Source organism: Pseudopodoces humilis, chromosome 30 (assembly GCF_049639895.1).
Source record: "Pseudopodoces humilis isolate 2021_Gansu_Grassland_sample_001 chromosome 30, ASM4963989v1, whole genome shotgun sequence".
NCBI lineage: Eukaryota > Metazoa > Chordata > Aves > Passeriformes > Paridae > Pseudopodoces > Pseudopodoces humilis.
The window spans coordinates 3,663,157-3,690,779 of record NC_142229.1 but is presented as its reverse complement, the minus strand read 5'-3'; the positions used below and the strand labels follow the sequence as shown (position 1 = coordinate 3,690,779).

The following is a 27,623-nucleotide window of genomic DNA, read 5'->3' as shown; positions in this document are numbered from 1 at the left end:
CCCCAAGGGCACCTTGAAGCCCCCCAGTTTCAGCGGCATAATGTGGAGTTGGGTTTTGGTGCGGGGGACACACAAAGGCCGCCCTCCAGGCCACCAGTGGCCCTAGGGCCCGGGTGTCCCCCCCAGCCGGAGGTGGGTGGGCGCGGGGGGTGCCCCCCCAGCGCGGGTGGGCGGCGGGCGGCTGGCGCTGCTGTTGCCATGGGGACCGTGGGCGGCCGGGGGGGCCGGGGGGGCCGCGGGCCCGGTGTGCGCATCAGCACCGGGAGATGTCGGCACTGGTGGAGGGGGAGAGGGGGAGAGTGGTGGGTGACATCTCGGGGGTGGTATCCCCAAAGCACCCACCATGTGAAACCTAGCCAGCTTTGGGGATCCCATATCCACCCCCCTGCCCCAAGGACACAAAAACCCAGCACTTCTCCCCAGGGATCTCATATCACCCCACAAGGACTCCAAAATCCAGCCCCCCCCGGGGTTCCACATTTCAACATCCCCGCGCCCGAGTAACCCATAAATCCAGCCCTCCTCGCAGTATTCTTTATCTAGCCCCTCCCAGGGATCTCAAAATTCACTCCCTCCACCTCCAGGAATCCAATATCCACACCCTGAAGGACCCTCAAATTCTAGTCTCCCCAGGAATCCCGTATCTACCCCAACGTCCACCCTTGCGTCTGCAGCCCGTGCTGGCAGACAAGACACCCCAGGCACCCTGCCTGGGTGTCCCTGCCCTTGTCCCATAAGCAAGATGAAGGTGGAGAATTGGGCACACTCATCTCCCCAGGGGTGGCACCGAATCACTCACAGGCCCCACGGTGAGACGTGTTTATTGCAAACTGGGGGTGGGGAACTGGACAAGGCGATGGCCGGGGACCCCCAGCCCACACACCCCAGGGTGGAGGGCTGGTAGGAAGCTGTGAGAGCCAGGCTGAGCCTAGGTGGAGCCTACTCTCCTAGGCAGTCCCCACTCTCAGACCCCCAAGTACCATGCCAGAGAAACCCGTATATTTCTCAGGCTCCTGCGCAGCTGCTGGCTACGAGGGGTGGGCCTGTAGCCCTCCCCAAACGCCAGTGCCGTGGGGAGCACCCCTGCTGCTCCCTGATGAAGGGGGAGCAAACCTTAGGGGATGGCTGTGGTCTCTGCCCACTCCTGGGTGTCCTGACAACCCTCCTTCGAGGTGAAGGAGGGGGAAGCCAGGAGGAAGCTTCCCCTGGGGCTGGGTGGAGGCCAGGGGCAGCACAACCCCCTTGGGATACCCTGGAGTGGGGTTGGCGAGAGGATTTGGGGATGCCAGGTGGGAAGGGTGCTGGCAGAGGCAGGCAGAGGCAGGCTTCCCCATCCCCACTGCCCATAGCCAGCACCCATCTCCACCTGCGAGGGGCAAAGCTGCCCAGTATACCAGGATAGGGAGGGCTCCACATCCCCAGAAACCCCAAAAGCAGTATCCTCATCCACTAAAAAACATAATTACATCACCCAACTTGACCCAGCGTGCTCCCTCTATTCCAGAAAAACATGGAGCGTCGGCAGCGCAAGGGGAGGGGAAGGGAGGGGAAGGGAGAAGAGGGGTCCTGGTGCCCAGGTTGCTGTGGTGACAGGATGTAAATCTGCCCGCTTCCTCAGGCTTCCCCACACAGCATGGATGGGTGTTGGCAGCGTGGATCAGTGAGTCCTGGGCACTGGCACTGGGTGTGAGGGTCCTGGTGGGCATCCAGGGGTGGGGAGGTCTCCTCTCCCTGCTTTATTTTTCAGTTGTTTTTGCCACTGTCAAAACTGGACGGCGCCAGGGGAGATGTTGAACATGGAGGGGTCGAATTTCTGGCCACGGAATGGCGAGCCCTCGGTGTCCCAGCCCTTCTTTAACATCTCATGCACCTTCTGTAAAGAGGCCGCAGGCTTCCGTAAGCCTGGGGTGACACCACAGTGTTCCCCACACCCTTTGCTCTCCCCTGCAGCTCATCCCACAGGCGTTGGGTCTGCATGGCCACCTGACCCGTGGGAAGGGATGTGGGAAGCAGTCCCCCTCCTCCCTGGCTGGCAGTAGTCATTGCCAAGGGCACACACCACTTCTGTGCTCCCCCTTGCTGCCTGGGAAAGGGCAGACAGCACCCAAGGCAGCACCAGGCAGCTCCTGGCAGACCATGTGGGTCCAGCCCTGAGCAGGGCCAGCTTGGCAGAGAGCTGCAGGGATGTGGGGCCCATTCCTGGTACAGGGGGTCTGGGCTTACAGGCACTTGCCAAGGTGCCAGGAAAGGGAAGACAGGAGTGCATGGCAAAAGATTGCTCAGAGCCCCCAAATGTTAATGTGGGGGGACACTGTGAAGAGAAGCTCTGAGATGGAGCAGAGCCATGGGGCCCCTTTTCCTGGGGATGGGACCCTTGAAGGGCAGGTGGGAGGGCCAGGCTGAGCCGGTAGCACAGGGTAGCCAGCACCTACCAGCTCATGGCTCTGGGGCTTGCCCTGCAGCTTCTGGTGGTAGTCAAAGGTGAGGCGGTCAAGCACAGCGTGCTCCTCCTCGTCCACAGTGGCCATGGAGCGCTCTTTGTTGATCTTGTCAATGTCGATTTGCTCCTCGCCCTCTAGGATGGCATTCCACCAGTACTCGTCCCCCTTGTTCAGGTTGATCTGAGGACAAGGTGTGGGTCAGTGAATGGGGAGAGGAGCCTCTCTCCTGCCCAGAACGTGGTACACCTGCCCACCTCACAGCTCCACGGGAGAGATGCAGAGCTCGGCTGTCAGCAGCTGGGGCTTGCCCACGAGTGGAAGTCAAGCTCATACTGATCCAGCCTCACAGCTGGCAGAGGGGGAGGGATGCTTGTGCCTCTCTCCCTCAGCAGCCAAAGGCTTTGCACAACCCTGCTGTGGGCCCCCACAGCCCCAGATCAGGCCCTGGGGATGAAATCTCAGCCTGCACTACAGCTCAAAGTCAGGAGCAGTGTCCCCCAGCAGTGCCTGCCTAGAGGTGACACTGGCTTGGGGCTGCATGGCTGACACACCAGCAGTGACAGAGCCCAGCACTGTCAGATGAGAAGGCTGTGTCCGGTGGAGTGTAGGGCCAAGGTTTCTGGTGTGGTAATGCAGCCATCTTGCCTTTCCCTAACCTAGAAGGAACCTAGGAAGAAACCTAGAAGGAACCTTGGCCTCAGCTCCCCTGACACTGGTTCAGTGGGCGGTGGCAGCATGGGTGGCAAAGGAGGCAAGGATATCACCTGCTGCTCTGTGCCACCCCTGACTGCCAGCACCTGCTTCCTGTGGCACTGCAGCTCAGCAGCAGCCCCAGAGGGATGGACAAGAAGAGGGGATATCCCCTCGCTCCAGCCAACATCCTCACTGGGAAAGGCCACCAGCTGTAGGCACAGGCATCCCTGATGGCAGTGCCTTGAATAGAGCTGGCTGGCCAGCAGGGCTGTGCTGGGGCCAGCATGGGGCATCCTGCAACAGGAACTCCAACTTGCTTTTAGTTTTTCGAGGAAGAGTGGGCTGCTTCCTCCCATGTTATTTTAGCACTAATCCCAGCAGCAGGGCAGATTTATGGCATTCGTCGGCCTCTGCAAAATCATCAATAAAGGCAGACAATACAATTTGCTCAAACCTCCCTGGAAGCTCAATAGCTCCAGAGGGGAGAACACGGACAGCCATTCCTGTTACAAAGCCAAACTTCTCTGTGGTGTGAAGAAAAGGAACCAATTAATACAGGAGGGGGTGGCTGAGGTTTAATCCTTCTGGGAGAGCAGAGCCGGTAAAATATTCCAGCTTGGGGAAGGCGTTAGTTTTTCCAGCTAGACAGACATGCTTGTTCTCTTTTTAATTGCACAGTTCCACTTTGGAGGGAAGGGAGAGCCACTGAGGGTTTGCTCCTGGGCTTCCCAACCCTGGGTGGGCAGGTGGGGGAGTGGTGGAGCTCCCAGAACGTCACCCTGAGACAGAGAGCTAAGTGGAGGGGCAGCAGCCCTGAGTGTCCCACACTTGCAGCAGGAGCACCCTTCAGGCTCCTCAGGTTTGGAACACGAAGGATGCCCCCATGGCGCTGATGCCAAGGTGTGAGCTTCCCTAGTGAGGGCTCCAAGCCATGCTCACATGGCATTGCTGTGAAGCATGCATGGCTTGGGATACCCCTACCAGGGCCAGCCTGCTGGCATTGGGGTGTGTTGGAGGAGATCAAGCATCACCCTAACTCCATCCCAGAGCACTGGGGGATGGAAAACCCATCCTGAAGCATCTAGGATGGAAATCCATCCTACTCCCTTCCCTACCAAACCCCTGTCCTTTGCTGGCACCCTGCCACCATCTGCACACCTCTGCAGCCTGGGGTGATCTGTTCATCCCTCTTAATTCCAGCAGGATAGCTGTCCAAATGAGACTCACTCCAAGTGAGCCCCAGTTTCTAAAATGAAATGCCCATGGGTCAGGGCAAAGGTCACTCTATTCCAGTGAGTTTGTGGTTTCGTGGTTCAGGGCGGTGCTGGAGGACTTGGCAAGACAGGTCCCACCTCCAGGATGGGGGACACAGATACAGGCAATTTTCCTAGACAATTCTGCCAATGTCCTCTGTGGATTCAGCCCCTGCTTGGCTGAGTGTCTGAGTTATGAGAGCCAGTGGTGATGGAGATGCAGCTGGTTCCTCCCACAAGCACTTTGGGTGCCCAAAGGTGGAGGCAAGGGAGAGTTGAGAGACCATGGCAGGTCTCTGGGTGATTCCCCACACATGCCAGTCCTCACCCACTCACCTGCCCATGGAAGAGACTGGCACTCAGCTGACAGGCCCCCCCAAGGCTGTGGGCACCGCTGGGGAGAGTTCCAGAAACTGGAGGGCTCTAGGAGGGAGTATGGCTTCTTCCACAAGGACAAACCCCAACCTGATTGTGTTTCTCACTTTGAGACAAAGCAAAGCTTTGCTTGCAGTTGACACTGCTGCTCAGTTTTCCAGCCAACAGCTCTGGCTGGCACCCCAGGGCCTCAGACATGCTGAGAGCCACTGTGTAAGGATGAGGGCCCTGAGGTGTGCCTGTGCCCTCAGCCAGATTTTGGCTCTGCTTGGTGGGTGCCAATGGGGTAAAAGCCCAGAGGAGTCTTTTGGGATCCACAGGGAAGCAGGAACAGCCTCTGCAACAGTGGCCTGAGGAGAGGGAGGCTTGCAGGAGGCATACCCCAATGCTGTATCTGAAGCTGGCAGTGTCCTCATGCTGAAGCACTCACTTCCCACAGCCAGTGTCCAAGATACGAGCTCTCAGCCACGACAGGATGGGCTGTTCCTTGGAAAAGCACCAGGGTAATGATGGACTGCAAGGAGGATTGCTGCGGGAACAATGGGACACTCAGCAGGAGAAACCCTCCAGCAGGTAACAGGCATCACCAGCATGGACACTATGTCATGTCCCATCTCCACACCCTACTGGGAAGGTCACAACCCCTCATTGTCGGTGCTGGGCTTCGCAGTAGCACAAGGTTTCCTCTGTGATGCCAAATACCTCGTCAAACCTGGAGAGATGCTGCCAAGGGGTGTAAGTAGGTCTTGGGAAGACAACCTCCTCCTGCCTGCTTTCCTGTTGGAACCACAGCAGCCAACGTCACCTCAAAAGCCATTGGAGGTGTTTAGGGGGACAGAGGAGGCAGCAATGCTGTTCTCAGCAGCAAAGGAAGGGCAAGGCTGAGCACCACTGAATTGTCTCTCCTCAGCCCCACGGCTCACAGGATGACACGTCAAACTGTAATAAAACGTTCAAGGAAGGACCTGCTGACAAAAGCCCAAGTGTGGAAAACAAAAGCTGAGAGGAAGAGAAAAAGAGAAGGAATGGGAGAAAAATCCTCCACAATGAAAATAATACCAAAAGGAGTTGTGCACAACACCCAGTGGGAATTGCTAAAAACAGCGAGGTTATTTTAATCTCGCTTTCAACAAGCAAGCGGGTGTGACGGAGAAGGGAAAGCACAGGGATGACACCCAGGACCAGGGTACTGTGTGGCACGCCACAGGCAGGGGAACGATCCTGGGACAAAATCCCAAGCAGGAAGTATGGACAGGCTGCCACCCCATGTCGGCAGAGCACTCCACTGTGGAACAATGCCAGCTGGATTCTGCTGCCATGCACACAGGTGTGCCAAAGGATGAGATGAGAAACATGTTGGTGTCAGGCTGGGCTCTAGCTGGGAGAGCTCCATGGAGCAGAAGAGGAAAGGCAGAGTGGTCTCTGAATCCTGGTGAAGGGAGTTCTGGGGCTGCTGGAGTGTGAGTGACATAATGAAGAGGATACATGAATATGGAGGAAGCAGAACTAGGATGGGTTGTAAGGCAAAATAATTTTCCCAGGATAAGAGCTGGAGGAGAAGGGAGTCTGATCATGGCGCGCCCATGAATGGCAATCCCAGAAGGGAGCCGGGAGGAGGCCAGGGAGGCTGAGGACAGCGAAAACACTGTAACAGCAGCCTCCTGAAGAATCTGGGGATTTTGATGATCCCTGACATGTCCTGCAAGAGGACAAGGGACTCAACAGCCTCTCTGCACAGAACTGAGACCTTTTCAGACAAGCAGGACCACACATGAGAGATTCCACCTCCTTGGTGCCAAGACTGGGTTCTGATGCAGGGATCACCTCAATTCACAGACCATGAACACGCAGCTTGGACAGGGCCACTAAAGTGCCCCAAGCAGTCCCCAAGGCAGGCAGGATCTCCTCGGACAACCCCAGTGCTGGCACTGGGTGAGTTCAGTTTTGACTACATCCACACCCTGCCAGGGAACGCCATCCCTGGGTCCCACAGGGAAGCCAGGCAGCACCTTGCAGCACCTTGCAGCACCTTGCAGCACCTTGCAGCACCTTGCAGCACCTTGCAGGAGGGAGACAGCCCAACTGCTGCATTTGGAGCTCACACAGAGTGATGCACAAACTGGGGCACAGAAAGGGTCCATATGCCCCATAAGCTCCAAATGAACCACAATGGTCCCATCCAGGCACTGAATGAAGCAATGCATTCCCACATGGGTGGGTGTCCCCTGATGAATGAATCGGGAGGAGGCGCAAACCACTCCTGGCTACTCAGCGCATGGAAAAAGGAGATGCTCTTGGGCGAGAATTACTCACTCTGCTCCAGTTACCTTACAATTCTTCAAGCGAGATCTCATCCCACCATCAATATGTTGGCAGCCAGCTGGAGATCCTCACAAGCCTAAGCTCGTGCTATTCGAGGCAAGACCCAGCTCTGGGGTTATGGGTGATGGGCCCACTCCCCACACTGCCCGTGGCCACTCCAGGAGACACTGAGTGTTGCTCCACCTGCGCCATTCCTGGCCTCTGACAGGTATTGGAGAGACACTGCCTCCCTTGCTGATGCTGGGAACACCCACCAGGGACTTCCAGACTTCCATCCATACCGTGGAGCAGCCACTCATTGGGCCGCCTGCTCTTCAGTGGGTTTATGTCTTTCCAGGATTGTTTCTTTGCCCCAGATAAGCTAATTTTCAAGATGTTTATGAATATTTACAAAATGCAGGTTAAGGATGTCAGTACCATATCCCTTCAATGGCCTAGCAGCATCAGAGAAGCTCCTCTCCCTTGCAGGGCCCTCACTCACCCTTTTGGCACCAGCCTGTCACTTGAGGTACATCCCTGCAGATCAGCAGTGGTCGAGTGGCACTGTGCAGCCTCCCTACACACCATCCACAGGATTCCTGACTCTGGCAGCACATTCCCACTCCATTTTCCACTGTGAGGGCTTGGATTTGGGTGCTTATCTGTTGCCACCTTCGTGCCACAGGGTTGGATCCAGCTCCCTCCCTCCCAGGGACAGCATGTGTCCCTTCCTGGATCTCAGAATAGCCTTGGGACTCATGAAACTCCCCTGGAAACTACCCTGGAAAGGTGGAAAAGGATAGGGCAAAGATGGTCACAGGTAGCAAAATCCTGCTCCTAGCACAATCCTGGCCCCCAAACTGGCATATAAACTTTGGAAACTGTTTGACACTCAAGATCCCAGGGTGATGGGCAGAACTCCTGCAACAGCTCCAGCTATGAACACAGCTGAACTCACACCCTTAGCCTGAACATCTGGAGCACATCAGAAATGAGGCTTGGGGCTGGGAACCCACCAGTAATACACAGCTGGGCATCACCAGCCCTAAGACCACCTCGACAGGTGATTTGGGACAACAGGCACACAGCAAACCACAGGCCCACTGAAAGCAGAGGAGCCACAGTGTCCACATCACACAGGGCAAGTAGGAATCCCACGACAGGACAGAAAGGAATGGTGGGCAACAGGCACCTGCCAAGATGCTGAGGTCAGAGTGGGGCCAGGAGAATCAGAAGGCAGAGTCAGCAAGGCCAGGTGTGCAGGACCAGCACTGCAGTGCAGGGCCCCATGCTGGCATTGAGGACAATGACCACCCCCAAGTAATGGCTGTCAGCTGGAGCTGAGGACCCCTTTGCCAAGCCTGACAGTCGTGCTGCCCAGCTGGCACCCTGACAGGCAACTCAGAAGTAGGAGGCAAGGCACAGGCAAGGGCAGCATGAGCCAGATGTTGGACAGGCAAAGCCAGACACATCCAGAGCTGGCTCAGACTTTCAGCTGCTCCAGTTTCCTAGGTCAAGTGTGGCAGAGCTGCGAGCCAATGAGACACAGATGGTGTAGACCACCCTTACCAAAACACACTTCCCAGGCTCTAGGCTCCACAGGGAACTCTCCATATTGATCTTGTGGGTGAGTTTCCCTTCCATGAGGACGTGTTGGTTGCTTCCCTCCAGCACTGCTACACGAATTGCACCACTGCTGATATCCACAGACACCTGGAAACAAAGAGACAATAATCTGGAAGGCTCCTGATTGCCATCTCACTGTGCAAGCTGGGATTTGGGGTCAAGTGCACTTGCAGGGGATGAGAGGGAGAAGAGCTTCCAGCCCTGCCTGTACCAGCAGGGTGGGAATCCCACTGTTTTCTCATAGCAAACAGTGACAGTTTGGAGGAGAGAGGGAACCTCTTCAGGGAAGGAAAAGCAGTACAGCCCAGCAGTGGGGGGGACCCTTGAAGGATTCAAGGCAGCTGGTTCTACACTGTGCCTCAGTTTCCCCTCAAAGAAGATCAGTAATGCTACAGGCCTCCAAAAGTATTCAAAGGTTGGGCACCTACTTGCTGTGAGAGAGCTCTTTAGGGGTGTGCCTGTCTGTCACTGTGACAAGCTGGGCATGAGTCTGTGTCATCCTGAGAGCTGAACAGGGGCAATTTGGGAGTTCCTACACTAGGGCTGCAGCAGGTCATCCCCTCTTCGCTGCACCATGCTGAAAGCATGCTCCTTGGCTCTGCTTCCACTGCTGAAGCCAGCACTGGGATCAGCCCAGGCCTCCCATTGGGTGTGTGAGGAGTGGCCTCGTGCAGGAGGAATGCTGCAGCACGCTTTCCCGGCTCCCTGCTACAGGGGCAGCTCCGTCCCCAGGAACGGGGCCAGTTCCCGCCCACAGCAGCCATATGGGGAACCCTGCTCCGACCTGCCATGCAGGTGACATGGCTGTCCCCTGGGGAGACAGAGGCAGGCTGTGAGAGGCACGCAGTACCCTTGGTCTCTGTAGAGACCATATGTTCTCTCTTGTCCCCTCTAGCCCTGTGCTGCTGCCAGAAGAGCCCACGCCAAGCCAGGGGATGTAGGGAGGACCTGGCTGGGAAGGGGCAGGATTGTGGCCCCCAGCACCGGCCCGAGAGGAGGAGACTGCAGTGAGATTTGCCTGCATTCTCTCCCAGAGTTCCCCCAGATCTTCCTCCTGCTCTGCAGATCTCATTTGAAATGTTATTACATTATCCATTACCTAGGAGATTTCCAGCAGCTCACTAGCTCCACACAGGCAGAAGACAGGCAGAGCTGCTCCAGTCAGGGAGGGCACCGCGGCTGTGTCTGACTGATGTCACCCGGGTACAGCCCCCAAACCTGCTGTGTACTCCAGCAGGAGCAGAGGAGGCCCAGCATACACAGCACAGGGTGACATGGGACTGAGCTCCAGTGCGATGGCTGGGAGCAGAACCGTGCTCACAAGGGATATGGGAAGACATGTGAGGATGGGACAGGACAACAGGCTGTCACCCAGCATGTGGCTGTGGACAGCCTCTACAGGATCGGCTGCCCTGGGATGAAAATACCTCCAGAGGAGGTACTCCCTAAATGGAGCAGCTCCCTCCAACCCAGTGCTGACACCTTACTGCAGAGACCAGGCACGGGGATGAGGCTCTGCCCTCCACTACCACCATCTGCTCAGGTCCCCGGCTGCAGGATTATCCATATACGGAATATCCATCTGGACACCCCAGAATCCTTTCAAGAAACAGCCTGGACTTGTTTTAGAGAGACCCGCTGGGAGAAATGCATCTTCCTAGTGCCCTGCTGTGCTTGAGGCAGCCATGTGCCCCCTCACCCCTCTGGCCCAGGCTGTTGCTGCTGCTGCTGCCAGTGACATTCCTTGGCATGCTGAGGAGCTGTGTAGGCTGAAGCCAGTGACAAACTCCAGCGTGCTCCTTTCAGCCACCCTGGAAGCAAAGGAGAGCAGGAGGTGGGGGAGCACAGGCTTCCCAAATGGAAAAATACAGAAGGAAGGGCAGCACTTGGGAAAGAGTTCAAACTTCTAGGTCTGACTAAGGCCAGCCCTGGGCACACTCCTTCTGGGTCCCTTACCAGGAGGGAACAGAAGTGGTGCAGGAAAAACAACGTGACCACAAGCAGAACAGGGAAGTTCCCTCCTGAGCCAAAGAGAGAGAAGAGACATCTCTGTGCAAGCAGCCAGCCAGGAGGAGGGGCTGGCCCTCAGACTCCACCCTAGGCCAGCTCCCTTCCATCTAGAGCAGGTCAAGCCACACAGGGGCTGTGCCTGATCCAGCTCCCCGGTGCCAGATGAGCCGTTCCAGCAGCTCCTGCTTCCAAACAGAAGGCAGAAGACACTCAGAGCCAGAGGAACAAGTGAGGAAGGGCATCCATCCCCAGCCAGGCTCCGAAGCATACGTGTGACTGTGCAGGTAGTGGAAGCAGAAAGAAGCAGCGCAGAAAGGGTGAGGCAGTGCCAGGGAACCTAGCTGAGATGGAGAGGACACTGCAACACAACAGGAACATGGACAGGCTGTGATCTGAGTCCCCACCATACTCACACTGGAAAATAAGGCACAACCACATCCTGGTCCTTCAGACAAGGAGTCTTGCTGCTCCAAACAGAGTTTCCCAGGAAAGCTGCACATCCCAATGGAAAGGGAAATGCTAAAGAGACTCCACTAACACCACTTTACCTGTTTGCCTTTGACAATGTGCTTGGGCACGGGCACTTTAATTTCCAGGTCACTGTAGTCTTGGGACCAGGTGTAATTCTCTCGCACAGCTCCATTGTAGCTGTCAGGGTTGGTCTGGAACTGCTCCTGTCTCCTGGTTGTGGGAGAAAGGGATGACATGTTAAATGTCAGAGAGATCAAAGCCTAGAGAGAGCAGGAAGCCTGAGAAAAGGACGCAAGAAACCAAAAGGGAGGGCATAGCCCCTGCTTGGCCCTCCTACAGCATCTCCAAGGCTGGGCTCCTGCCCAGTCTCTCCCTCACTGCTGGCTCTGTGGAAGGGAACAAGTCCAACAAGAAAGCAGCCACAGGACCAAGGGACCCTGCCCGTTGTGGGTGACTTATATTCCCCTCTCCCCAGTCTGCTGCAGCAGCAGTCAGGCTGCTGAAAAGACAACCGATTAGACACATGATGGTTTGACTGCCCAAAAGGTGCAGAGTTGGCCCCCAGTGGGCCCAGGGTACTTTCCTGGACACCTCCGCTCCAGTACAGAGCTCCTCCTTCCTTCCACTTCCCATCATGGCTGGAGCAGGGACACTGGCACGTGCTGGGTGTGAGCTGTTCCCCAAGCCACTGCCACGGCTGCAGAGGTGCCAGCCTATGGTTGTGACCTGAGCTCACCATGAAAACACAGCACTGGTTCTCCTCACCCTGATTTTAATGTTTGGGAAAACCATCAACTGTTATGACCAGGACAATTGTTTACTTGGAGGTGATGGAGCTGGGGACCAGGATGCCTCAAGAGCCATCCCAGGGCGCCTGGATAAGCGAATCATGAGCAACACTGAGCACAACACTGCCCCTTCCAGCTGTGGAAATCTCAAAAAAGCTGAGGAGATGGCTGCAGGGTTAAGATGGGGTTTATCAGATCAATAAGCAATAATTAATACAGTGTTTCCAGCAAAGAAAGGAGATCACCACACCTATATACCTTTAAACTGCTGAGCTGGGGATCTATCCCACTGAACCCTCACAGAGAGGGCTTTCAAATAAAATCTAATCTCTTCTAAAGATAGCTGTGGGGCTAACAAAAGGCAGAGTTATTTTAAAATGTTTTGATACCCACCTAGGCTTCACTGTGGAGCTGGATAAACATGGGGCTCAGGGACTTATGTAAAGGGAGGGCTGGTGAAGAGCAGCCCCAGGGCACAGACAACCCTGGGGAGCCTATCTTCCTGTACCCCACTGCCTACCTGGCACCCTCACTGTGGGGGCCCCTCCCCAGTATGGGGTGCAGTTGGCTCCAGCAGCACAGTGCCCTGAGGGTTATGTAAGAGCCATCTATTTAAATTAAATTAGGCTGTAAGACAGTCAGAGGGGGCTGTCAATGTGGCTGTGCACACCTCCCCATTTTTTTTCTCTGTGATTTTGCCGGGTGCACCAAGGGTTTCACCTGCCCTGTTACACCTGTGGACTGGGGTGGCTCTGATCTGCTCCCAGGCACTGAAGGCACTACTGGGACTAGTGGCATTCACAGGCTCCCAGCCTCAGCTGGCTATTTCAGGGGGCATCACATCATTTTTCGGGCATCTTGGCCTTGCCTGGCAGTCGCCCATTGGGTGCCCATTGCCATGGAAACAGGGTTGGCATGGCAGCGCGCACTGGGCTGGTTTGTTGGCTCCAGCTGTCGCTTCCCAACCACCCCCGGATTGTAGGAGTCAAACAGGCTGGAGGGCGAGAAGCCGAATGATGCAGGCAACCAGGGGCTGTGGTGAAAGGGTCTTCAGGGCCCCACACTCACCCCCATGGGAAGCAAACATGCTGAAAGGCAGTGGCATGTCTCCAGGTATTGTCTCATGTTTCCCACCTAGGAAACCCAGTGGCAGCACCCAACTTGGCTCTCAAGGCACAACTGTCTCAGAGACCACCCTGCACCAGCCCCTGGCAGGGAAGAGGGTCTGTGTGTAGCCTGTGTTGGCTGGTTAAATGCCCTCACAGGATGTTTACCCATGCTGTGGGGTCTGCCCAGGTACAGCACAGCTTCACAGTACTCCTGCCCTCCACCCCAAGTTGGCCACAAGTCCACACAGTGAACCAGAGGACAAATCTGACACATTTTAAACTCAGCTGGGTTTTTTTCCTCCTAAGAGAGGGTTTCCTTCTAAGCAGTGTGGGCCACTTTCTGTTCTTCTGTGACCTTCACGGGCAGCAGCATGGAGGGGGTTTTGACACCCCACAGTCCTACCTGCACCACCCTTCAGTTCTCTCTAGCCTCCCTCCATGAGAAGCCCAACTTCCTGGCTCAGTGGCCATGCTGGCCAAGGCAGAGCCCAACCTGGCGCCTCTCAAACCTGCCAGCAAGGCACCTGAGGGAAGCTGGAAGTTGCCCTTCCAAGTGTCTGTGGCTCCCCAAAATCACGAAAGAACCAGACAAGAACCATCAAATGTCCGTTTCCCCTGGGCTGCTCCCCTCCGGACCTCTCCTGGGAAAAAGTCAAAAGGGAGCAGGAGGAGGAAGCAATGGGCCTATGCCCAGCCAAGGCTCACGAGACCAGATGCAGATCATCAAAGATGGGAGAAATCCACTGGTACAAAGGCACACATGGTGAGACGCCAGCTGCAAATGCCACACAGCCTCAGCATGGATAAATACAACAATCAGTTGCTGTCACAAAGCCACCAGGTCTGTCCTGGATGTGCCTTTTCTTCCTCAGGAGAAGAACAGGCACATCCAGGACTGGACCCTGCTCCTTGGCTGGGAGGCAGCTTCCCTCACCGTTCACAGGAGACAGCTCTGGCTCACAGTATGCTGGGCCAAGCCATGCTGCCACGCTGGAGGTGGCTCTCCTGGCCAAAGGCATCCGTCATGTTGTCTCAAGAGCACCACTGTGCAGGGGGCGAGAGAACCTCCTACACCAACACCACAGTTCCTGCTCCCATCCCCAGAGCCACCAAGTGAAGAGGGAGGCCAGATCCAGCACACAGTGTGGGCTGGGTGGTGATTGTCCCAGCAGTACAACTGCTCCTGGTGCGACGGTCACTCATCGGACTGAATGCCTGCTGGGCTGGGGCAGGTGGTGGCAGGACTGAGGAGAGGGAGGGTGACAAAACACCAGCTTTTAAACCCAAGGGTTTGGCACTGCGTGCACTTGGCTGCCGGGTGGTGGGGATGGTGGGGGTGGGTCTATGTGTTCTGTCTTGTTCTATTTTTGCTCGCAATGTGTCATTTTGGGGGAGGTGAAACCTTTAACAATGCACCGTGGAGAAGCAGCCGATCTGTTTCCCACTCCTCAGAGCCACATGGCGCAGCACGGCTGCACTGTCACTGGGACTGGAGCCACTCCCTACACATGGGGTGAGACCCTGAGCAGCAGCATAAGGGGACCAAGACCCCCTGAGAGGCAGCAGTGTCGTCCCTGGTGGGAATGCTGGATGTCGGAAGATTGAGCTGTATGTTAAGCCCCATACACAGATTTCTGGGCATTTCTTACTCCGGGATTCCCAGCTCCGTGGGTTGGTGTTGCACGATGAGCTGAGCAATGTGGAAATGGCAACAGCAATCCTTGCTCTGCGGACAGTCAGCTGAACACATTCCTGTCCTTAGAGCTGAACAGCTGCAGCACCAACTCTGTGAACACAGTGTTGGACACCAACAAAGAGCAGGAACCAAACACACCAAAGAATCTGGTTGTTTGAGCTGAGAAGAAGCAGGGCAGCTCACCAAGTTCCTCTTCACTGAGGAGTTTTGGTGCAAGCATGCAAAAGTTGAGGAAAAGACACATGAGGGGCAGAAGTGGGAAAGTGTCATGGGAGGGAACTGATATGGCATTAAACCAAATGGACCTCTTTTTTTACCCTAAGAAGAAGGAAAAAATTCCAAGGATTTTGAGAAGAACTCAATGAAAGTGATCCTCTCAACCTGGAGTAGTTCAGCTTCCTAAGGCAGGATCCCTGTCCTCTCAGGAAGGGAAGTCCAGGATACCTGGATCTAGCAGTCAAGGATGCCATGGCTCAGTGGCCTATACAGCAGACATCCTCACGTCACTGGCATTCCCAGAAAGCCTCCTCCGGAGCTGACATTGCTGTTTGCTACTAGTCAAGGTGAATTATTTAGGCAGCTTTAAGGAAAACATGTCAGGCCAGATGTGGAGATATTGAGGAAAGATTAGAAGAGCAGCTCACAGTCTGTCCCCCTGAAACTATTCCCACAGGGCTGCTGGGAACCAGCACCACGTCAGCAGCCACCATCCTCCTACCATGGCAACACTTGGGTCACCCACCTAGGGTGGCCCATCAGACCCCTGGCAGCCTCCAGGTCTTCACACTACCACAAACCCCTGCTCCCCCCTAGGGAAGTACCTTGCACCACACCTGCACCCTACCCTGTCAGCATTAAAGGGGCAGCATGCCCACCAGGGCAGAAACCATAGAGAAATGCCAGCTAGGCAGGCAGGGTGTGGGGGGATGGCAGAGCCCATTCTGTATCGCTGCAGAAAGGCCATGCTCACCCTAAGACATCAGCACATGCAACAGAATACATTTACTGGAATACAGATTTCCTACTAGCCCTCCAGATGATAACCCAAAGTGCCTCAAGACACTGGAAGGTCTGTGTACCCCAAAAAGCTACCAAGCTTCAGCTTAAGCTGAACAACAGCAAAAGCTAAAAAAAAAACAAAACCAAAAAAACAGCTTCTAAGATGATTTTGAAGAGGGTAATATGTGCCCACTGCTTCTCAGGGTTCCACTGTGGGTGCTGTAGCAACAGGTAGGGAAGCCAGAGGTTTAACCTCATCAAAAGGCTGCATTCCCAAAACTGCAGGGGTTGCGTGCATGGAAAATCCCAGCTTTCTGCTCTTTCTGCAAGCAAGCTGCAAAGGAGCCTCCCCCCCACCTCCAGATTTAACATCTTTTGGCATCAAAACATCAGGACAGTTGCACTTTCTGTCTCTGGGTTCTGCCTGGGAAGCACTGTGGTAGGAAAATGTAGACTGTGGCTCCCAGACCTTTGCTGGGGTCTAGAAGGCATCAAGGGCTCCACAAAGGCTTCTTTGTAGAAGCACTTCAACTAATGAGGGCTCTGGCACAGCATTTAGCAAGCTGAACGCCAAATCCCTTCCTTTACAGTTCAAGTTGCACTGCAGTCAATAAGCCTCAGGATCCACTCTGATCCATCCCGATCCTCTCCAACACTCCTTGGCTGGCAGCAAGCTCCAGCCCTGAGCACAGCAGTGGTCCAGGGCTCTCCTAATCCTCAGGATTTCCTCCAGCCTAGGTGTGTTTGGTTTGCTGGAGAACAACCTAAATTCAGTTTTGGAAAGTCTTCTTCACCCCCAAAGTGGGCAGAAGTCTGTCAACAGTTCCCCATAGCCCATTATCCGTGGGGTCCTGAGCACACACCTCCTGCACTGTGCAGCTTGGTGGTCCTGCTCTCAAAAACAAAAAGTCAAAAATGCAAGCCAGTGCCTTCACCCTCACTCTGAAACCCGAGGCACATCCCAGGCAGGAAGTGCAGCCCAGGCTCAAGCCTGAAGTGCCCACCATCAGCCTTACAAGGATCATGGAATCATGGAATTATTTCAGTTGGAAAAACCCTCTGAGACCATCAAGTCCAACTGTGTCCCGAGCACTCTCAAGGGCACCACTCACTCATGTGAGTGCCAAATCTACACATTTGTTAAATCCCTCCAGGGATGAGTACTCCATCATTGCCCTGAGAAGCCTGTGCCAGGGCTGGGCAGCCATTTCCATAAAGGAATCTTCCCCATATCCAACCTAAACCTCCCTGAGCACAACTTGACACTGTTGCCTTTTGTCCTGTCCCTTGTTCTCTAGGAGCAAAGCCAGATTCCCACCTGGCTCCACCCTCCTGTCAGAGAATTGTCAAGAGTGAGAAGGTCCCCCCCAGCCTCCTTTTCTGCAGGTTAAGCCTCTCCAGCTCCCTCAGCTGCTCCTCATATGACCTGTACTTCCAAAGGTCACCTCACCTCCAGGAAGCCTCAGAGCTTCAACTTACCACCAGGATGGGACCAACAACCAAAAATCAAGCCCATCAAGACACATTCCCTGAGATCCCACTGTGTCACCAAGCCCAGGTGATGCAGTGGGAAGGGATCAAGGCTCCTGGGTACCAGGTGCCCAAGGCACCACCCACACGATGTCTTTGCTGCTCTACTCAGCAGCCAACCAACAAATCCACCCACCTCCTCTGCATCTGGAGCCCCCACCAGCCCCACCAAGATGCTCTGCCCTTCTCCCTGCTGGGGGAGAGCCTTACACTTTCCCAAGCTCGCTCACTTCAGGAGAGCTTTTAGCCTTCCCTTTTGTGTCCTGAGTTATTTACAGTTATTCAACAGCACCAACTTACTGACATTAGGCAAGTTGAAATGCCACCACTAGCTTGCAGAAGAGTGTTGGAGTGCCAGCACCAGGGGGCTAAATTTCACTACTGCCGGGATATTTAGGTCAAGGACAGCAGGACATGCTACTGTCTGGAAAAGACCCCTGGGATCTTTATTGCTTGCACAGTGCTTATACAACCTTGGACTTCAGAGATCTCCTAAGAGAGAGATCTACACGCAGCCAACCAGGCTCCCCTGAGAAAGGGGGACAAGGCCAAAGGAAGTCAGTGGGATTGAGCTGTGGGAATAGATGACAAGGTGGCCTCTCAGACCCCTGCACCACCAACACAACCTAGCCCAATCCAGGTAGTTTTCCACATTAGGCCCCTTTTGGTGAACGCTGCAATATTAAACCAAACAAACAGTGATTGTTTTTTTACCTAAGAATTGGGCACATGCTGTCCCTTGGTTTGCAGCTCTGGGATTTTCTGCTTGTTGAGACAAAAATTTATAGGTTTTAATTTAGTTATTTTTGGTCCCAGGACCTAATTTTGGAGCTCAGTACACCTTGGTAGGGCAACCAAAAGCCTTAGCAGTTCAGCACTACACAGGGAAACTGGCACTCTGCTGCTGATCTTAGCTACCTAACCAGAGGGGCCTGGTTCTCCACGAGAACACTGGAAAACTGGACCCTGACTGTTCCTCATCATCTGCAAAAGGCTTGAGTGACAAGGGCTGCACCAGAAAGGGCTAAAGGATTTCACCCTCAGCTCAAGTGTTTCAGCTCTTTGAAAGGATGCTTCCTGAGTTCCCACCACAATGGGAGAAGGCATATGGATTAAATTAATTCTCCCAGCAGGAATGGCTTGTCTCCATTGCAAAAAAGACTCCACTTATCGAAGACAACTTAAGTTACATTTCCCTGCTTCCCTCAGTATTACCTGGATACATTCCTCCCAGAAACCAAACACAACAGCACCACAAGTGCAGTGCTGCAGACCCTGAGGACCCAAAGCCTTGGTGCCACATAAGGAGCCAAGGACACATTGGGGTGTGTCAGCAGTAGGTCTCATCAACATAGAGCTTCTGTGCAGCTCTTGCTCACACCTGAAAGAGCTGTCAGTGTTCGGGAGAGCTGGGAAGGGAGAAAAAGGGATTGGAGTGATGTCACTTTACGGTGAGAGGTACCATGTGTCTGGAAGAGGATTTCCTGGCCTCACAGCAAAAGCAGGACAGCGAAGGAGAAAAGAAACAGGGTAGGAGGAAGAGAACACCAACGGGTCCACACACAAGCATGGGGATGGCCCTCAGAACACTGGAGAATCATGCACGACCAGGAGCACAAGGATGCTCAAGTGAGAAACAAGTATGGAAATGATGACTCTTCTGCCCAAAAACAGACTGAAAGGGGAAAATTGACGTGATAGAAGAACCCCACAGAAGGCAGAGAAGGGGACTGGGGACCCACTCAATGCCTCTTTACCCGCATGGAGAAAACAGCCACACATAGCAGTGATGCACAGCAGGGACCTGCTGCAGGATGCTGTTGCAGAGCCCTCAAGCATGGGAGGGCTGAAATTCAGAAAGAAAAAGGAAAATAATCCCCCCAAAGGGCTGAAGGACCAAGTGTTTAGAAAGTTGCTGAGCCACTATGTATCAGGGCAGGATGAAAGCACAGAGAAAGTATCACTGCACTGATCATTCTGTTCTTCTCTTCTTCCCCCAGCATCTGCTGCTGATGGAGACAGGATACGGGGCCAGATGGAGCTCGGCTGTATCAGGTCAGGCCATTCCCCGAGCTCTGTCTGACTCCTGCTCGTGACAGGCCTTGGCCATGCTGGAGGAATTCCCTGTGCACAACAGCCCCACATGCATAAGAGGAATCGGAACCAGGGCAGATTCTCCTTAAATATGGATCAAGATCAGCTCCTTTCTAGGTCAGGCTGGAAGAACAGCACGGACTCTGAGGTGAGCTCATCAGGAAAGTCCATAGGGGCAGTGGGGAAGGAAACCAGTTTAACTGGCTTCTGGTCTGGACAGTCCCAGACAAAACTGCTGAGCACCTATGGGTTCCCCTCCCTTCTGAATGGAAAAGGCTTGAGAGGAGAAAGCTTGAAACAATGCAGTCTCTGAGTCAAACAAAACTGGCCTCATGTTAGCAGTGTGCAGCAACAGCTACTCTTCACAGCCCTGCTCCCCCACAAAGGGTGGCCAGTAGTGAAATTCCTGCCCCCGGCACCCCAAGGAGGATCCAGCCATGCCAGGAAGCCCATCCTGCAGGCACCTCACAACAAAATGCCATCTGGGCTTCCAGCAAAGCCAAGCCGTTGCTAAGTCGAGTTAGATTCATACAGGCACCTCATGGAAATTTCCCAGAGCACTGCTGTATCATCCCAGGGATCCTCCCAGTGTGTCTCACAAAGGGTTAACTCCAGGTCGCCAGGGGGTCTGGGAATGGGAGTGGTGGGTCTCGGGAGAGAGCGGGAATGTTAGGAGTCAGCTCACAAGATTAATGCATTTCAGTTCAATTCTACTCTGCTTCTCACCAGCCACCAAGCCAGGGAGTATACCAGAGATTTTTGTAGGTCACTGGTGAGGCCCAGCACCCACTCCCAGGGATAGCAGAGCAATGCCAAAAAGACCAGCCCTTGGCGGGGCTCATCTGGACCAGGTGACTGAGGCAGTCAGGGTGGCCAGGACTCTGTTGCTCAGCAGCAGCCTATTTGCCCCCTTCCTTGACACAATAGCACTGTGTGCATAGGGTGAGTGGAGTCCTTTCCCAGCCACAGACTCCAGAACACCTGAAGGTGTTCACAAAGTGGGGAGCCATGAAGAGCCCCCTCCTAAACTCAGCCCACTCTTCTAACTGCCTCTTCCCTCCCCACACCGCAGAAGGTGAACGGCTGAGGCCACTGAGACCCCAGGGTTTCATTCTGCTCTGCATGTTACTGTGCCAGATCACCCAGCAGCAGCCAAAGGCTTCCTCAGGAATGAGGCACTTGCATATCCTCCTGGGCCCACCGGCACAGTGTTCCGTTTCCCAGTGGCCCTGCTTCCAGCCCTGGCTGTTCTGTCCACACCCAAAATTCCTCCTCTCAGAGACCTCACCTGCTTAGATGACCTCTAAGGTACAGACCAGAGCTGCCCCATCCTGAGCACACCTGGTAGGAGCAAGCACCTGGGAGAGACACAAAAGCTGGATGGAGAAACATGAAGGTGAGGCAGTCACCATCATGCACAGGCTTCCAGGACTGCCCGCCCCAGTCTCCTGCCACAACCTCTTGCCCATACATGGAGTAAGAGAAGGGACTCACAGGACAGGGTGACAGAGCTTCCTCCCCCATTTATACTGGGAAAAAGCAAGGAGCAGAGGGAAGCCAGGAACCAAAGTCATAAAGCACAAGCACAGGCCGGGCTGCGCAGTGCCACACGTGGGCTGCCAAGCTCTATTTTAAATGCTGTGTGGCAAATATATGCAGGATGGAATCCAAGCTGGGGGAAGGGGAGGGTGCTGGGCAGCAGAGGTGTTCAAAATTAGGAGCTGAGCTCAGGCAAGGATGGCTTCTGGGAGCAGATGGGGGAAGAGCCAGAGCTGGGACTGTGCAGTTGCAATGCCAGGAAGAGCAGCCCCATGGTGAGGTATGAGGAGGGCTGTGCCCTGCTACCCTCCTGGCAAGGCAGGGACAGCAAGAGCTGCAACAGCTGGGGAAGGATGGTTGGAACACTTGGGACAGCTGCAAGAGGAGCCTGGCTTCTTCTGTGGCATAGCTCCTAGCACAAGTGTCACCTCAAAGACACCTCAGTCCTCAGTGTATTTACAGGGCAGCAAAGAGGAATTGATTCACCTGCCTTTCACAAGTGGGGAAGGTGAGGGACTTGGGAAGACCTGGCCAAGCCCCAAACTGAGCCCTGAAAACCTCCACACCTGCAAAACTGGCTTGATTCATCTGGATCGACCCTGAAAAAGCTGCTACCATCTCACTGTACTTCGTAAGATGTACTTCTCAACCAGCACCCCAGCATCCAGGCGCAGCATGAGGCTCTGATGGGAGCTGGCAGATCTGGGATGGTACCTGCCCTACATTTCCAGAGCTGTCAGGTTGACAGAATGAGCAAGTTTTTATATAGATTCTGGTGGCAGTGGTTTTCTTCACCAGCGGCTGGAGAGGCGGGGGGAAGGAAGGGAGATGGAAAATATTTTTGTTTAAGCTCTTTTCTGCATTCCTGCTGCCAGAGCTGCGCATTAACTCATGCGCCCCTCATACCCAGGCTGGTAGCTCTAGGTTTTGCTCAGAAGGAAGGGGCTGTGGAGAATTAAGCAGTTGGTTAAATTATTACTAGTCTGTCGGGGGGTATCCGCCCGGCCCCCACTGCCTTTCCGGGGGCTCCAGTGCCCCCCAGAGGCACCGAAACTAACTACAGCCCCGTGACAAACCCGTGGGTTCCTCTGTCCTACTTCATGCCCGCAGACACCCCATTCTCCTGGCCTGGAAACCACCAGACTCCTGGGACTAGGATGGGGCCTCCTGCATCTGGTTTCACCCACCACGTGTTTAAACTGGGCAGGCACCAAGGGGGCTGCAGGTGTTCCACCCCATCAGTGAGTATGGGGTGGTGGGAGCAGAGAGAATAGGGAGAAGAGCCCATTGGGGAGGGCAGAAGTTGCAGTGGCAGCTATATTCAGCAGAAGGCACCTTCTTTTCATGGCAGCACCCAGGGGAGAACTGCCACGCAGGGCTGGGTGTTCAATGCCACAGCTTCAGGCTGCAAAATAGCATCTGAGTGTCAGCACTGAGGCCTAACAGGGGCCACTCTCCAGTGATGCCAGGATGCACTCAGAGGGTGGCACATGTGAGGGTTGAGTTTTAACCAGGCCCTCACCACACACAGCAGAAACTATCCCTCTTGGTTCCACCACACTCGTTGTCAGACCCATCCTGCTCCCACATGAGCCCTCGCCTTCCTTCCTGATCCCTCCAGTTTCCTTCCTGCAGCCCTGACATTTATTTTCAGGCAGCTGAACTCACCTCACACCAGCTGCTGTCCCACAACCAAAGTCCTGAGGTGAAACTTCACTGGGCAAACCACAGCAAATGCAGCCTGCATAGGGACACAAGCAACTGGCACTCAGCCCAGTCCAGCTCCCTCTGCTCACGGCTTCACTGGGCCTGCAAACTCTCCCTCTCTTTTCCACTGGGAAGAAGAAAGCTGGGCTGGACACATCCAGGCCTCTGCTGTGCACTCTGGCAGAGCTTTTTTTGACTTGCTAATTTTGCCCAGGAATCCATGTCAGACTGGCAGCCCCAGGGAGAATCCTCCTTTACCAGGAGAGCTCCAGCACAGGCATTGTAGGTGATTTAATTTTTGACTTCTGGCTTATTTTTATCCCGTGGGATGTACATCTTATGTTACACTTAAGTCCTTTCTCCTCCTCCCACAGGACCATGTGACTCACCAGACACCTTGCTGGTTCCCTTTCCCCCTCCCCCAATGGAGGCCACTCTAAGGCTCTGCCCCAACACAGCCAGAGCTCAGGCTCTTCTCCAACACAGCCGCCAGCCAAGGCTGCAGAACCTGACTCCAGTGTCCTAGAATAACAGAATCATGGAATATCCTGAGCTGGAAGGCACCCAACTGAGTCCAGCTCCTGGCCTTGCATAGGACAACCTCAACAAACCTACCATTTGTACAAAAGCTCCTTGAGCTCTGGCAGCCTTAAAGCCAGGACCAAGGAGCCTGTTTGAGTGCTCAACCATCCCCTGGGGGAAGAGCCAAACCTCTCTCCACTCCTGCCACCTATCATTCCACTGTTCCCAAGATTTTGGTCCTCAGACTGTCCCTTCCACATGCCAAAGGTTGACAGCCCCAAAGTCTAAGCTCTGAATTGTCTCTGCCCCTCAGGGGCATTAGCCATCCCAGTCCTTACAGGTTCTGGGGTTTTACCTGTGGTCCACTTCTTTCTGGCAGCTTGCTCTTTCCAATGACATATCCAAACCTGGCTGGAAGGATAGGAATCACCAGCCCAAGCTTCCCTCCTCACCATATGGCCAGGACCATTATGGCGGTCGGAGAAGGTCCACGCAGCCATCACATGGGGTCTGACCACAGAACACACCACGGAGGGGAGGAGAGATGGAGTCTGCACAGCCAGCTCACAGCATCACCCCCTGGCTTGGTCAGCAAAGAAACACAGGAGTCTAAACCTCAGTAGGGCATGAGTCCCTGATTAAGGGTTGGCCAGCTCTAATTTGCCTCAGGGTCAAAGTGATGCCAGGGAAGGATGAGTGAACCCTGAACATGACCTGCACTCAGGTACGTAGTCCAGAGAGGCCATGCTGGCCCTCCGGAGTTCACATCTTGCTGCTCAGTTGAGTCAGACTGGAAATGTTCCAGAAGCTATGGAAGGACTTTGACACAAGGACATTTCTGCACAAATGGAGGCTGCTTGGCACTGCTGGAAAGCCACCAAGCCTGGCTAAAGAGAAAATTCTGCAGCACTTGTTTTGTCTTCAAAGCTGGCCCTGCTCTGAGCCAAGGGCTGGGCCAGAAACCTCTAGAGGGCTCCAAACCACCACGGCCAGGCCTGCCAGCACCAACTTGCAGGTATTGCAGGTATCCATGTCTGCTCCCAGATGGCTGCTGGGATGTCTCCAAGCGTGCCAGGGAGTCCATCACTAACAAAAAGGTCACAGACTGGTGCCAGGACTTCCAGGTGAGCCTTAGCAAGTGCCAGAAAAGGGACAGTGTACACCATAACCAGTTTGTGGAGAAACCATATTGCCCAGCCCAGCTTTGTGGGGCAATGTACAGGATATGCCACCTCCCCTGCTCAGAGCAATGTGGGAAACCCTGAATCACCCACAGGGCAACTGCTGCCCTCCTGTGGGGAGTTAAACAATGCCTCTGGCCTTGGAAGGCTGCAAGGGAAATCCTCATAACCTCCTGAGGGTCTGAGTCTGCAGAGGAAGGTCAAAACCCAAAAAGGGCTGTGCAGCAAACAGTGGTTACTCTGTCCAGGGTTTTGCCTCCCCCCACCAGGAGTGTGAAGAAAGTAAGAGACCCTTACGTGGGCAGCTCTGCTAGAGCAGCAGCCCCTGGAGGCTCCACTGACACAGGGCAGGGGGCTGCGGCATCCTGGGCTGCAGCTGATTCCTGTGTGCCTGCAGCTTCCCCAGCATCTGCTGCTGGGATGTGCTCCGTTGTCTCCACCTCAATCTCCTGAGCTGCAGGGCACAGCTTCACCCTCTCAGCGGCTGCAGCTGCCTCCTCCTCCTCCGCCTTCTTCCTCAGCTTTGCCTCCAGCTCCCGGTGCCTCTTCTCATCATCCTGCCTGGCCATCCGTTCAAACACTCGGAATGCCTGGGAGAGAAAGAGCAAACAGAGTGAGCAGAACTGCCAGCTCTGCCTGGGATGCTGAGAGAAGGAAAGGAGCAGCATCACACACTTGGGGCACCTACTCCTTCCTGCCTTTCCTCTCTCTGCACCACATACAGAGAACCCGCTCTAGAACACAATCCAGAACGTGATCTAGAACGTGATCTAGAACCGCTCTAGAACCCGATCTAGAACCGCTCTAGAACGTGATCTAGAACCGCTCTAGAACCCGCTCTAGAACGTGATCTAGAACCGCTCTAGAACATGATCTAGAACCCGCTCTGGAACCGCTCTAGAACGTGATCTAGAACCCGCTCTAGAACCGCTCTAGAACGTGATCTAGAACCTACTTCGGAACCTGTTCCAGAACCTGCTCCAGAACCTGGCAAGAGCTCCCAGCCATGTGTTCAGCAGGCTGGGTGTTGCACTAGTCCTGTTCCTACCCTGAGCTGCTTCAGTCACCAACAAAAACAGCTGGTGACTCACCGAAAAGTCCCATGGCCATGTCAAGCACATCTCAGAAACCCCTGGAAGCATTTTGGAATTGCTTCTAGGATTGTATTCACACAGCCAATCTCACCCTAGTCTGGGAAGAGGGCTGGTTACTCCAGGGAAAACAGAGTGGTGAGATTCAGCTCTTGGCTGGGAGTGGGCTCCAAGAGAGCCTCCCCTTACCCCATGAGCCTTCCAGGGCTCACCCACTGACCATTTGCAAGCCTAGACTCAAAGTCTCCAACAGGCAAACAGGATGACCTGCCCCAGAAGAAGTTGCAGGACAATTGACCTAGCACTGCCTGTGCCCAAATAATCAGGTGCACAAGAAGATGTGATCCCAGGAGATGTAATCCTACCCCTCATCTGGCTTCCAGCCATGCCTCCCCAGCGCAGGCTGGAGGTCGGAAGTGAAGCCCACAACAGCATCTGCAGCAAGGGGTGATGGCCACTCAGACCTGCATCTGCTTCCTGAAAGGGCTGCAAGTTCTCCCACCCAAGTGCCAGGGCTTTGGCACTGTAAACATGTTCTAAAAAGTGTGCAAGCATCAAATACAGCCCTCCTTCGATTCTCAGGAATACTTTGGAGGCAGATCTAGTGCTTCCAGCAGTGGACTGGCACACCTGCTTGATTCAAGTCTTCCTCTGGGTTCAGGAGGTGCAGGACAAAGAACATGGCCCAGGGAGGGCTCCTGCCAGCACAAACACAACAGGACAGAAGCTTGTGCCGCTCACCCCAGCTTTCCTCCCTAGGCAGTGAGCAGAGGGAAGGATGTGGGAGAGGTGAGTACCAGCCCTGCATGGATCATACAAAGCAACACCTCAGAACTGTGTCCCTTGGAGTGCAGTTGAGCGAGGATGAGGAGGAACGAACCCCTTCCACACTATCCACACACTCTGGGTACCTCTGGTTGCAGCCATGAGGCCACTCAGACTAACACCTTCCCATAGCAAGAACACTGCACCTCCTTCCTTGTGCCCAGCCCCAGAAAGTCCTGGGGCAACACCAGACAGGAACCCTGTCAGCACCGCTCTTCTGCTCAATAGTTTGAGCTCCATGCCATTTCTCTGCAGCCTGAGCCCCCTCTGGGGTCTGCCTAATCCAGAGAGGCCAACAGGGGCTACCCCTGGGAGTAATGAGGACCCCCATGGGGTACCACGGGGCACTGCAGGGAGGGGCAGGACTCCTGTCCCCCTACCTGAGACACGCCAGGCCTGATGCACCTGGGAAGGAAAACTCAGTCTGAGCAAACACCCTAAAAAAAACCTCACTCTTAAGTTTTACGAGCTCGTTTCCTCCTTGCCAGTGAAGATTAATAACAGGCCAGAGGACCCCAAGTCAAAGCTGCTCCAACACCGAACCAGGCAGGTCAGGGTTTTTGCTCCCTGCCGTCCAGAAGAGAGACCACAATAGAGAGCACAATGCCGGCCACAAGCTCTCGCTGAGAGCCCAGACTTGCCTCCCCCCATGACTCCCGGGTCCTTATCTGCCTCTTGCCTCTCTCTGAGCTGTCTGCTCCCACGGCTCCTGGCTGCAGTTCCTTGAGACCACCCTGGCCCGGTGCTCCCGGTGCCAAGCTCCGAGCTGACGTCGCAACCCGGCTCTTCCCACCGGGATCTCGCAGTCCCCGCCTGCCTCCGAGGCTCCTCATCTTCTTACGAAGGTGACGCTTCCCCCCGCTTCAGAGGACTTCTCCTGCCTTCCTCTGCGCTCCTCCAGGCAGCGCCGGTGCCCCGCGGGCTGCTGTGCCGCCCGACCCCCGCCCCGCATCCCCCCACTCTGCTCAGACCTAACCCCGCCGCCGGCCCAATACGAACACCGCCCAGCCGGGGAGACACGGCCCGTTCGGCTCGGCTCCGCGGCAGGGACGGCGCCGGCCGCCAGCAAGGCCAGGCCGCGCCGTCCCCCCGGGCCCCGCCGGTACCTGCAGGGCCATGGCCTGCGCCGCGCCGGGCGGGAAGCCCAAGCGGTCCCCGGGGCGAAGGAGGAGCCGGTAGAAGTCGGTCTTGCGGTAGAGGAAGCCGAAGAGGATGCGTAGGAATTCCTCCACGTTGCCGACATGCTGCAGGATGCCCAGCAGCGCCTGGTCGTACATGTCAGTGAGCGCGGCCTCCATGGCGGCCCAGGGACCGCTGTCACGGCAACGAGTTCGGCCGCGCTTCCGGTCCGCCCGGAACCCGCCCCGCGCAC

At 55.1% G+C, this 27,623-nt stretch overlaps 1 protein-coding gene across 1 annotated transcript; it reads right to left on the bottom strand.

Moving 5' to 3' along the window:
• Positions 1-805: 805 nt before the first annotated feature.
• On the bottom strand, positions 806-27,611 carry NUDCD3 (NudC domain containing 3). Its single transcript, XM_005532897.3, has 6 exons — positions 27,358-27,611; positions 24,633-24,925; positions 11,248-11,380; positions 8,633-8,776; positions 2,433-2,621; positions 806-1,873 (listed from the first exon to the last, which is right to left on the bottom strand). The coding sequence occupies exons 1-6, from the start codon at positions 27,547-27,549 to the stop codon at positions 1,763-1,765; spliced, it is 1,062 nt and encodes a 353-aa protein (XP_005532954.1). The 5' UTR covers positions 27,550-27,611; the 3' UTR covers positions 806-1,762.
• Positions 27,612-27,623: the final 12 nt, after the last annotated feature.

Coding starts and splice junctions, on each gene's coding strand:
- NUDCD3 (XM_005532897.3), bottom strand. CDS start 27,549: ATGGAGGCCGCGCTCACTGACATGTACGACCAGGCGCTGCTGGGCATC. Junction 8,777..11,247: donor ACATTGTCAAAGGCAAACAG/GTAAAGTGGTGT, acceptor CTTTGTTTCCAG/GTGTCTGTGGATATCAGCAG. Junction 1,874..2,432: donor AGCCCCAGAGCCATGAGCTG/GTAGGTGCTGGC, acceptor GCCTCTTTACAG/AAGGTGCATGAGATGTTAAA.